The 12,875-nt window shown below is 36.2% G+C and overlaps 1 protein-coding gene across 3 annotated transcripts in view; it reads right to left on the bottom strand.

Annotated features, from left to right (window-relative positions):
* Nucleotides 1-12,875, bottom strand: part of NAALADL2 (N-acetylated alpha-linked acidic dipeptidase like 2) — a 1,542,421-nt gene that overhangs the window by 1,075,611 nt on the left and 453,935 nt on the right. The window contains exon 1 of one of the 3 annotated variants that reach the window (XM_036850516.1): nt 11,208-11,399. The exons of the other annotated variants lie outside the window; for them this stretch is intronic. Coding sequence (XP_036706411.1) covers nt 11,208-11,250 — 43 coding nt within the window. The 5' untranslated portion in view covers nt 11,251-11,399. Of the gene's footprint in view, nt 1-11,207; nt 11,400-12,875 lie in introns of those variants that run through there. 3 annotated transcript variants of the gene reach the window in all.

Here is a 12,875-nt window from a genome sequence, read left to right as displayed (position 1 = left end):
ACTTCTCTAAGTGGGAAACACAAGAGAAGAAAAGGACCTACAAAAACAAACCCAAAACAATTAAGAAAATGGTCATAGGAACATACATATCGATAATTACCTTAAACGTGAATGGATTAAATGCCCCAACCAAAAGACATAGACTGGCTGAATGGATACAAAAACAAGACCCATATATATGCTGTCTACAAGAGACCCACTTTAGACCTAGGGACACATATAGACTGAAAGTGAGGGGATGGAAAAAGATATTCCATGCAAATGGAAATCAAAAGAAAGCTGGAGTAGCTATACTCATTTCAGATAAAATAGACTTTAAAATAAAGAATGTTACAAGAGACAAGGAAGGACACTACATAATGATCCAGGGATCAATCCAAGAAGAAGATATAACAATTATAAATATATATGCACCCAACATAGGAGCACCTCAATACATAAGGCAACTGCTAACAGCTATAAAAGAGGAAATCGACAGTAACACAATAATAGTGGGGGACTTTCACACCTCACTTACACCAATGGACAGATCATCCAAAATGAAAATAAATAAGGAAACAGAAGCTTTAAATGACACAATAGACCAGATAGATTTAATTGATATATATAGGACATTCCATCCAAAAACAGCAGATTACACGTTCTTCTCAAGTGCGCACGGAACATTCTCCAGGATAGATCACATCTTGGGTCACAAATCAAGCCTCAGTAAATTTAAGAAAATTGAAATCATATCAAGCATCTTTTCTGACCACAACGCTATGAGATTAGAAATGAATTACAGGGAAAAAAACATAAAAAGGACAAACACATGGAGGCTAAACAATACGTTACTAAATAACCAAGAGATCACTGAAGAAATCAAAGAGGAAATAAAAAAATACCTAGAGACAAATGACAATGAAAACACGACGACCCAAAACCTATGGGATGCAGCAAAAGCGGTTCTAAGAGGGAAGTTTATAGCTATACAAGCCTACCTCAAGAAACAAGAAAAATCTCAAGTAAACAATCTAACCTTACACCTAAAGAAACTAGAGAAAGAAGAACAAACAAAACCCAAAGTTAGCAGAAGGAAAGAAATCATAAAGATCAGAGCAGAAATAAATGAAATAGAAACAAAGAAAACAATAGCAAAGATCAATAAAACTAAAAGTTGGTTCTTTGAGAAGATAAACAAAATTGATAAGCCATTAGCCAGACTCCTCAAGAAAAAGAGGGAGAGGACTCAAATCAATAAAATCAGAAATGAAAAAGGAGAAGTTACAACAGACACCGCAGAAATACAAAGCATCCTAAGAGACTACTACAAGCAACTTTATGCCAATAAAATGGACAACCTGGAAGAAATGGACAAATTCTTAGAAAGGTATAACCTTCCCAGACTGAATCAGGAAGAAACAGAAAATATGAACAGACCAATCACAAGTAATGAAATTGAAACTGTGATTAAAAATCTTCCAACAAACAAAAGTCCAGGACCAGATGGCTTCACAGGTGAATTCTATCAAACATTTAGAGAAGAGCTAACACCCATCCTTCTCAAACTCTTCCAAAAAATTGCAGAGGAAGGAACACTCCCAAACTCATTCTATGAGGCCACCATCACCCTGATACCAAAACCAGACAAAGACACTACAAAAAAAGAAAATTACAGACCAATATCACTGATGAATATAGATGCAAAAATCCTCAACAAAATACTAGCAAACAGAATCCAGCAACACATTAAAAGGATCATACACCACGATCAAGTGGGATTTATCCCAGGGATGCAAGGATTCTTCAATATACGCAAATCAATCAATGTGATACACCATATTAACAAATTGAAGAATAAAAACCATATGATCATCTCAATAGATGCAGAAAAAGCTTTTGACAAAATTCAACACCCATTTCTGATAAAAACTCTCCAGAAAGTGGGCATAGAGGGAACCTACCTCAACATAATAAAGGCCATATATGACAAACCCACAGCAAACATCATTCTCAATGGTGAAAAACTGAAAGCATTTCCTCTAATATCAGGAACGAGACAAGGATGTCCACTCTCACCACTATTATTCAACATAGTTCTGGAAGTCCTAGCCACGGCAATCAGAGAAGAAAAAGAAATAAAAGGAATACAAATTGGAAAAGAAGAAGTAAAACTGTCACTGTTTGCGGATGACATGATACTATACATAGAGAATCCTAAAACTGCCACCAGAAAACTGCTAGAGCTAATTAATGAATATGGTAAAGTTGCAGGATACAAAATTAATGCACAGAAATCTCTTGCATTCCTATACACTAATGATGAAAAATCTGAAAGAGAAATTATGGAAACACTCCCATTTACCATTGCAACAAAAAGAATAAAATACCTAGGAATAAACCTACCTAGGGAGACAAAAGACCTGTATGCAGAAAACTATAAGACACTGATGAAAGAAATTAAAGATGATACCAACAGATGGAGAGATATACCATGTTCTTGGATTGGAAGAATCAATATTGTGAAAATGACTATACTACCCAAAGCAATCTACAGATTCAATGCAATCCCTATCAAATTACCAATGGCATTTTTTACGGAGCTAGAACAAATCATCTTAAAATTTGTATGGAGACACAAAAGACCCCGAATAGCCAAAGCAGTCTTGAGGGAAAAAAACGGAGCTGGAGGAATCAGACTCCCTGACTTCAGACTATACTACAAAGCTACAGTAATCAAGACAATATGGTACTGGCACAAAAACAGAAACATAGATCAATGGAACAAGATAGAAAGCCCAGAGATTAACCCACGCACCTATGGTCAACTAATCTATGACAAAGGAGGCAAAGATATACAATGGAGAAAAGACAGTCTCTTCAATAAGTGGTGCTGGGAAAACTGGACAGCTACATGTAAAAGAATGAAATTAGAATACTCCCTAACACCATACACAAAAATAAACTCAAAATGGATTAGAGACCTAAATAGAAGACTGGACACTATAAAACTCTTAGAGGAAAACATAGGAAGAACACTCTTTGACATAAATCACAGCAAGATCTTTTTTGATCCACCTCCTAGAGTAATGGAAATAAAAATAAACAAGTGGGACCTAATGAAACTTCAAAGCTTTTGCACAGCAAAGGAAACCATAAACAAGACGAAAAGACAACCCTCAGAATGGGAGAAAATATTTGCAAATGAATCAACGGACAAAGGATTAATCTCCAAAATATATAAACAGCTCATTCAGCTCAATATCAAAGAAACAAACACCCCAATCCAAAAATGGGCAGAAGACCTAAATAGACATTTCTCCAAAGAAGACATACAGACGGCCACGAAGCACATGAAAAGATGCTCAACATCACTAATTATTAGAGAAATGCAAATCAAAACTACAATGAGGTATCACCTCACTCCTGTTAGAATGGGCATCATCAGAAAATCTACAAACAACAAATGCTGGAGAGGGTGTGGAGAAAAGGGAACCCTCTTGCACTGTTGGTGGGAATGTAAATTGATACAGCCACTATGGAGAACAATATGGAGGTTCCTTAAAAAACTAAAAATAGAATTACCATATGACCCAGCAATCCCACTACTGGGCATATACCCAGAGAAAACCGTAATTCAAAAAGACACATGCACCCGAATGTTCATTGCAGCACTATTTACAATAGCCAGGTCATGGAAGCAACCTAAATGCCCATTGACAGACGAATGGATAAAGAAGAAGTGGTACATATATACAATGGAATATTACTCAGCCATAAAAAGGAACGAAATTGAGTCATTTGTTGAGACGTGGATGGATCTAGAGACTGTCATACAGAGTGAAGTAAGTCAGAAAGAGAAAAACAAATATCGTATATTAATGCATGTATGTGGAACCTAGAAAAATGGTACAGATGAGCCAGTTTGCAGGGCAGAAGTTGAGACACAGATGTAGAGAATGGACATATGGACACCAAGGGGGGAAAACTGCGGTGAGGTTGGGATGGTGGTGTGCTGAATTGGGCGATTGGGATTGACATGTATACACTGATGTGTATAAAATTGATGCCTAATAAGAACCTGCAGTATAAAAAAACAAACAAAACAACTAATACTAAACTTTCATTGGGTTATTTATATGGAAATATGTCAATATAAATGTTTCAGACATTACATGAAATTTCTAAAAATCTTATATTTGTATTTGTATGGAAATATGTATGGAAATATGTTAATATAAATGTTTCAGACATTACATGAAATTTCTAAAAATCTTATATTTGTATTTGTATGGAAATATGTATGGAAATATGTTAATATAAATGTTTCAGACATTACATGAAATTTCTAAAAATCTTATATGTTCTGGTATAATGTTGTAAGTAATAATCCTAGTTATTACTTTAAAATGTATATCTCAGAAATAACTAATTTTCTTGTCAACTGCATTATTATGAACTCTCATCAAATCTTTAACCGTGGTCATTTTTAAGTCTTTTGTCATTTACAGACAGTTCTGGGTGTACTCTGATGATTTTGCAAATATGTTCCTATAAAAGGGTTTCATCTTCAAGAAATTCATGGAAAAGACTCTGACAAGTACAGGTTTCTGGTAACTGACTGTACTGCTGAACTGAATGAATAAGCATTTTCAGAACTCTAATGAAAAACTGATGAACTCATAAAAGTGCTAACAAAAGATCAAGATGAAAAAAAAAATGAATTACATGGGACTGAGTGAACTGATGAGGATGAGTATAATTTTTGTGACTTTCTGTCTGAATTTAAAAAAAAAAAAAATCCCACAAGGACTCAGAGGCAAAGAATATACAAATCAATTTTCACTGCAAAGTAAAGGAGCTGTTACAGTGGAGGATTACTGGACTGAATGTCAATATTATGACATAGTATGAGTGTGTTTCATGTTTGGTAATTGCAATCATTGTTGCTTTTGTTGTGGTCATCCATGTACAATGCTTGGTGTCAGTCTATTTATCTCTTATAAAAATAAAATACAGTGTGTGTGTGTGAAAAAAAAAAAAAAAAGAGAAAAAAAAAAAAAAAATCTTGTCAGCAGCTCATTTTTCCCTCACTGATGTATCAAGTGTAACACTCTCCAATAATAAGTACATGCTTGGTTAATAATCCTCCCCCCAAAAAACTGTGATACAAAGAATGTTCGCTTACTGTCCTACTCGATTAGCTAAATTTGTTTAAACTCTTTCCAAAATCTAGAGAATAGGCATACAATGTAATAATTACATGGTGCTTACACATGTATAGTCATCAGATTATTACTGTACCCTTTGTTTCATTTCTTTAAGAAAAAGGAAGCAGATTCAAAGACAGCTCCAACCTTTTAAATATATGGAACACATTTTAATTGCATTATTAATAATAATGTTTAAACAATCAAGTCAGCCTGTAGATGTGTATCCCCTTTTCTTCAAGGTTTTATAGTAACTTGAATCAAAACTTAAAACGTTTCCCTTTAAAACAATTTCAGTGCCATAAAATATCATTTAAATCAAGGGGACTAAACTTTGCCCTTCAGATCGTTTTGAAGTCTAGGAACAAACTCTAAATTTCAGAGTGTTTGAGCATTGGTTTTTCCCCCAACAGCAGATCTTAACTGAGTTCCATGTTATTAAGTGCCTTTACCACATGTTCCATTCAAATACGTTGCTTGCTCTTTTATTTCTGAAAAGGTAAAGATCCTATTTCCATTTAGAAAGACAAGATAAAAAGAGCTTCTCGGCACAGTTATGTTGACTTCCTTAACTATTTCTTATATCTGATTTCAGAGTTCATCTCCTGATCTTGTTTGCCTGCTCCAAGGGTTCTTTGCCTTGTACTTGGGAAAAGTCCCCAGTCCATCTTCTCATGCTCTTTTGCCTACACACGTCGGTCAGACTCACTTGGGATTTCATGCCTTGACATTCTCTGCAATTTTACTTGCTCCGATTATGCTTGATTTTGTCCTTAGATTATAAGACCTTTCCAGCAGAGCTTCTGGAAATTTCAACTCCAAAATGCCCTGTTACCTCAATATCTAAATTTCATTACCAAAGTGCCTCAGGTTTTCAAGTATACCAGCCTCTCACTCAGAGCTGGTGAAAGCTTCCTCCTGGAAAACAAATAGGTTACACAAGACCTCTGTGCACTTCTCTTAATTGAAAATGCTATTAAAGTTCTATTGGGTGGGAAGGAAGATTCACAAACTGGTAAGTCCTCTTTGGGGTTTTAGAAAGCCTTCAAAGCCCTCACAGGCATGGTTTATGATGATGAATGCAGAGATATTTTTCCCATCACAGAAAGTAAACATGCACACCAAACCAGTATAACTGGTTGCGGTATACAGTACTGCTGCCCTTGGGTTGCAACTTAGAAGCACAGACACTAAGGTACGTTCCCACTTGGATTTTTTTTTTTTTTTCTTACACTAGCCAAACAGAGTAAGTATAATTTCTTAAAATAAAATGGCTGTATCATGAGAAACATCTGTTGCATGTGCCTATGGAATTTCAAGCCAATTCCTCCTTGTTGTGATGAAAGATAAGTAAACGTCTCAAAAGCCAAAGTAACTTTTATGGAGTCAAGAGAAAACCCAAGCCTGGATGGAGCAGTCCTATAAAAGCCAGACAGAATACTGGACAATGATTTCCAGGTCATGACTGTAGAAACTAAAAGATGTCAATATGGAAAGCATTTACAAGCCTGATTTCCCTTCTTGAAATAGGAAAGTAAATACCCCTAGAAAATAATGTGCCAAATTCCTCCATCAAATTATAGGCTTTAGGCAGCTAGGGTGGAGACCTGGGTTCTGGCAACTGCTTCTGAGAAACCAAGGGCAATTTTTGTACCTTCAAAGGATCTCTGTTCGCTTCTCTACAAAGTAAAAATTTTGGACTTGAGGCTCTCTTAAGCTCCTCTCTACCTTGAAAATGTTAACATTCTACAGATTTCTTTTCCCTAGACTTGACAGCCAAATTCTCCTTCAGTGGGTTGGTGAAGAGTTCTCCTCTCTGCTGATGGCTACCTAGAACTGGCCTTGCATTTGAAACGGTCTAGCCAACCTTCTGTATTTGGAAACATCTTTTCCACTTGAGTTCTAGTCTTTTGGAGGCTTTAGAATAGGGGTTTCCTAAATCTAGAGAACTAAGAAGAACTAAGGTAAGAAGAAGGGCTTTAATTAGAAGGTGCTGGAAGACGTCCGACCAGTGGATAAGTAGGCAGCCTGAGTGATGAGGTTGTGTTGAGTAGCCCAGGGGAGACCCCACTCAAAGAAACCTCCTCTCAAAAGGTTGTTCTGGCACTGAACTCATCAGATTCCTGTTATTCAAATAATTCTGAGGATAAATTAGTATATCATTCTTTTTCTCATTTTTTTTTTAATTTATTTTTGTCTGTGTTGGGTCTTCGTTTCTGTGCGAGGGCTTTCTCTAGTTGCGGCAAGTGGGGGCCACTCTTCATCGCGGTGCGCGGGCCTCTCACTATTGCGGCCTCTCTAGTTGCGGAGCACAGGCTCCAGACGTGCAGGCTCAGTAGTTGTGGCTCACGGGCCTAGTTGCTCCGCGGCATGTGGGATCTTTCCAGACCAGGGCTCGAACCCGTGTCCCCTGCATTGGCAGGCGGATTCTCAACCACTGCACCACCAGGGAAGCCCAGTATATCATATTCTTTACAAAGAGGCAGGTGGCCTTGGACATGTTTTGACCAAGGAAGAGGAGGAGAGAAAGAAGAGCTCATGGGGCTGAGTTCCTGAGGTAGGAGGGACTCAGCAGATGAGGAACACAGCTGGGTAGTGAGAGATTCTTTCCCTTATTTTTTATTTATTTATTTATTTTAGTTCTGATTAGGGTCTGCCCTGCCTGTTAACGAGAACCCTGGGAGAAGCAGAAAATGCCGGTCCTTCCTGAGAGAGAATATGTAAGGGTCCCTTATGTGCCCAAGGGTAGCCTTTTGAGAACCTTAGTCTAAGGCATTTTCCAGATAACTCCCTGCCAAGAAGGGAGTTGCCACCCTCCTGTCATCCCAGCCATGGCCTTTCACTACTGTCACCAACTGACAATGTGCCACCCAGTGGTACATGTGTTTATAGATATTATGTAAGGAAATTCTGGTTTCTTTCCTCAGCAAATAACCATGCTCAGAAAGCACTTACCCCTATTCCTGATGCCATATGATTTGTACATTTTATTTGTATTTTCAAAAATCAGAAAAAAATTTTTCTAGTATTCTCTCCTACCCAAGATAATTCTATTTTATGAATCCAGAGAATATTATGAACCTTCATGTAAGAAATTTTTACATAATTGTCTGTGGAGTTACTGTATCATTGAGACTGAAAGGGAGAGTTTGCTTCTTATACTTGAAAAGATAATTGAGATCTGTTCACATTAAGCTGAAGATAACCTTGGAAAGATTTCACTCTCATTCAGGAAAAGATAGGTTCCCAATACCACTGGAAACATTAAATGTTGATAGCTTAAGGGCTCCACTAACCAGGGCACAATCAACCAGCTCCCTGGGTATAATAATGGGTCAGAGACCTACAGGATGTAGTGCTAAAATGAATAATTTCTGAACGTCTATGGCTAGCGCTCCAAGTTGTAATTAGAGATGGTCCAATGAATCTAGACAATCTAGATACATGGCCTTAGAAAACCATTATTCAAGGCACAAGATGGAGTTCTAATGAAAATCCTCTGTTTATTATCTACTTATTATCTTCATAGCCAAAACTCTTAAACCTATCACCCATATGTTGAATGTACAAAACATTTGAATATAGTCATTTCTGTTAGAGAACACTCATTTGTAAGCAGAGCTGACAATAATTAGTATTATTTTAGAGAACTTCAGAATCTTTTATAAATGGTGTTAAGTCAAAGGCAAGATTAAACAACATTTCAAAATGTCTTTTTCATTTACTTTGGTAATTTTTAAACTCAAGCTCAGATATAGGACTGGGTATTGCATAGAAAACAGAATACTGTTAGAGCAATTCATAAATAAAGACTCCAGGATATATCCTGATTTGTCTTATAAGATATTAAACAAACTTATCAAAAATCTCTTACCTTCACACATACAAATAAAGGTACAAGTTATCTCCGCACTGCTTTCCTTTATATATAAAAAAAAAAAAATCCAGAAATAATTTCAAACCAAGGTGAAGCACCTTTGTTTCTCATTAATTCTCACTGATTAATAGGCTCACTTAATAATCTTAAGGCAAATATGTCTGGAATGGAAGCATTTCAACACTCCAAGAAGATAGATCTGAACTATTTGTAGACCTACCAAGGATGCATTTCAACTCAGATAAGATCAGAAGAGTACACATTCCTACTGAAAAGTTTTCACAGAGTGCACAAAGGAAAATACCCCAGGATAGAACTGATTTCACAAGTATTCCCCAACTATGAACCGAGGCACATTGTTTTCTAACTCAAACCATGACATTCAAATTATTCATCATAGCTCTTGTTTTAATTTTTATGCATGTTTTTCTGATATATGCTAATTATTAATTCTGTAAATAATTGGAAAAGTCAGTAGATAGGAGGAAGGGAAAGTTACCCTTCCACAGTGGAACATATTACCAGAATCATAACATACATAAAAGGGCCAGAAGAAAAGAAGAAAAAAAAAAAAAAAAAAAAACCAAAACAACAGAAGATCTATACACAATCTAGGACTCTAAAATAAGAAGCAAATATTACCTCTGATCCCGACACAAAGAGGGATGATAAGGGGAGAGGGGAGAGGCCAGGTTACTCCTCAGTTTATTTCAATTTCAAACACAGATGCAGGGGATGAACCCACAAGGCCTAGGATGAGCTATTCAGGGGGCTGCCAAACAGTCATATACATCTGATACAAAATCATTATTATATGAGCAGCTTTAACAACCTAGATGCCTCCCATATACTTTTCCACGGAAAAATACTGCAGAGACAGTTAAGGTATATGTTATAATCACGTACATAATATCATTTTGTCCATAAAACACATACAAATAAATTATTTCATAGAGTTATACTGAATGAGCCCTTTACCTTGTTTTTCTTCAATAGGATGCACTAAATAACTTTTAAAATTAATCTTTAAATTAAAAATGATTTTAATAGCATTTTATGCAGTATTTCAAAAAAATTTTTTTTAGGAAACCTGCAAAAATAGAAATAAAATTCTGGGATTCTTAAGCAAGATAGGTAGAGAAAGAAAGAAAATAAAGGAAAAAAACAGGTATTCTGGAAGATTATTTAACTCTATAAAAATGGGTGATATACTTTTATGGCCAGGCATGTCTATGATCATCTTATTGTTATTCTCAGGTGTGCTGTATTTTACAGATGTACTTACATGTTTGGTTATGTGTACTTAATGGAAAACTGAGCGGTTTGGGGATTTTCTTGTTGGTAGCTTCACAAGAACATAATTAAACAAATAAAAATATCATTATCAAGTAGATTTTTAAAAAATACCTTGCGCAAAATGTCACTTGTAAAGGTGGTAAATAATTCATAAGAGAGGAGACAACTAGAAATCATGGTAACAAATATGCATTCAGCCCATTTTCTTTTTTTTTTTTAAAGGAACTTTCTTCACTCAAAAAAGTGGAAAGTGTAAGAGAACTTGTATTTGTTTCTATCAACAAGCCTAACCATAGAAGCCTAGTCAAGCCAATGTCAACAAAGCCAGTCCCTTCAAAGGACAAAGGTATCTGATGAAGTAAAACGTGTAAAACCAACCGCTCTCCCTAATGATACACTGCCCTCTGAGACTTGTTTTCTACCTTAAAAAAAAATGGTTATATTAATTACAAGGACACTTAGCTGGTAAACCCCAGAGACGGTAAAATTTGATTACAAATTAAAATCCCACAGAGACAAAAATCGATATTCTTCCAATGCTAGGAAAAGTTTAACATGAAAATGCACTGGAAGTAGGTTGTACCATTTCTCCAGCATTACAGTGGGGAGTAAGGCTAAGGCTTTCCCTACTCCACCAAATTGGTGTTTCTGTGTAGGTTGAGTAGTTGAGCAAAACGGAGACTGCTGCTTTTTCAGAAACAACAATCCCCGCCTCTTTTCCCACCTTCAAAGCACACCTCGAAACTCAGCGGGGGTGCGCGCGCGCGCAAGCATATACACACACTTTGTAATCGACACCACTTACACGTCTGATTACTACCATTTCAGAAGCTGTTGGCACTTACCTTGCAAAGCTGTGTTAGGTAAATTTGCTTCATTCTCTCCCATTTTATTATTTCTTTTTAAAGGGGGCCAAGCAGTTTCAGTTGTGTCAGTTACCTGCAAGCTTTGTGACCTTCTGACTTTCTCCTGTAGTAATGTAACAGTATACTACCTGCTTTCTTCTGTGAATAATTACCATCCTGCTTCCTGAGTTACCTGGGCTTGCAGGACCTGTTTTACTGTGAAGTGAGATCACATCCTTTGATCGAACGGACTGCTATTAGTGTGCACTTCACAAAATGTGGCTTTGTTTCAATTTTGATGTTAACTTTTAATTCCCAACTTTCACTTTAGTCCAGAAACGTTTCTACACTTCCCCCCTCCAAATAGTGTTCAACACACCATGGCGCAGAGCCAGAGTTTTGTTTGTTTTTTACTGTTCCCAATCTGCTTCTCTTACAGAAATAAAATAAAATTTAAATTGACTTTTGCAGTGTCCATTAAAAAAAATACAGGGAAATAAGCGACAGCATGGGAATCAGTTTTGTGCAGTGGTGGAAAGACAGGCTTTGGAGTAGCTCTAGTACTAGCCGTGTAACTATGAACGAGGAATATAACTTCTTTGAGACTCAGTTTCCTCAACTGTATGTTGGGGGAAAAATGTAAAATATCAATTTCAGAAGATTATTATAAAGATGCAAAGCAATAATGTACGACTGTGCTAAACATTGTGAATGGTGGATAATTAAACACAAGCAACATTCTTCCTCCTCTCTCCTCCCCTCCTCTTCTTCCTTTTCCTCCTACACCCTCTTCCTTCTCTCCCCACTCCCTCCTCTTGTTCCTCTCCTTCTGAGGGGTGGAAAGAATGTGGAACCAGAGCACTGATGTCACTATGTTCTGACATCAGCTGTTACTTATTAACTGAGAGACCTTAAAAGAAATGATTTTATCCAATCTTAGAGCGCCTCAAGGTCCTCACTGGTTAAAGAAGGATACTGATATTTACATTGCCTTTTAAATAGAAACATAGTGATATTAAGTTAAACTGCCTCAAACAAAAAAAAACATCCCTAGCAAAGATGAGCAACACTTAGAAATGTATCTTTATTCATGTACAAGAGAGGAAGTAGATGACAAAAATAAGTCAATTTATTTAAGCTCTGTCTCACATAAGACATCTAGAATAAAAAACAATCTCTACTCCCTTCCTCTAGAATTCCTTAACTTTTAGCTTTGGTCACACTAGTTTAAAAAAAAAAATCTGAGGTTCAAACATCTCCTACTTTAATAGTTCTTTAATTTTCAATTTAAAAGCAATCTATATACCATGTTTGCTAGATTATTAATGAAAAAATGATTATGTAAGTTATGTAAACAAAAGAAATGGCAAACAAGTAGAATAGTTATTCTCAAAAGTATCAGAATAAAAACAAACATCACACACACAAATCCTCATGACAGTTAATTTACAGTTCTTTCTTTTGTTAACCTCTCTAGGTCTCAGTTTCTTCATCTGTAAAATGAGCTGACCATTTATTAATTAAGGCCCATTTTATCTTCATAATGTCATAAACCTCTGATTTAAAATCCAGGTTTTGGTTTGTTCCGGATTAAAGCAGTCTTTGCCTAGCACAATTGCATAATGTAATATATATAGCAAGCTCATACTTTACCGGAAGTAAACTGAA

Source organism: Balaenoptera musculus, chromosome 4 (genome assembly GCF_009873245.2).
Source record: "Balaenoptera musculus isolate JJ_BM4_2016_0621 chromosome 4, mBalMus1.pri.v3, whole genome shotgun sequence".
In the NCBI taxonomy this organism is placed as follows: Eukaryota; Metazoa; Chordata; class Mammalia; order Artiodactyla; family Balaenopteridae; genus Balaenoptera; species Balaenoptera musculus.
The sequence above is the reverse complement of the archived record's forward strand: the minus strand, read 5'-3'. Positions and strand labels throughout refer to the sequence as shown.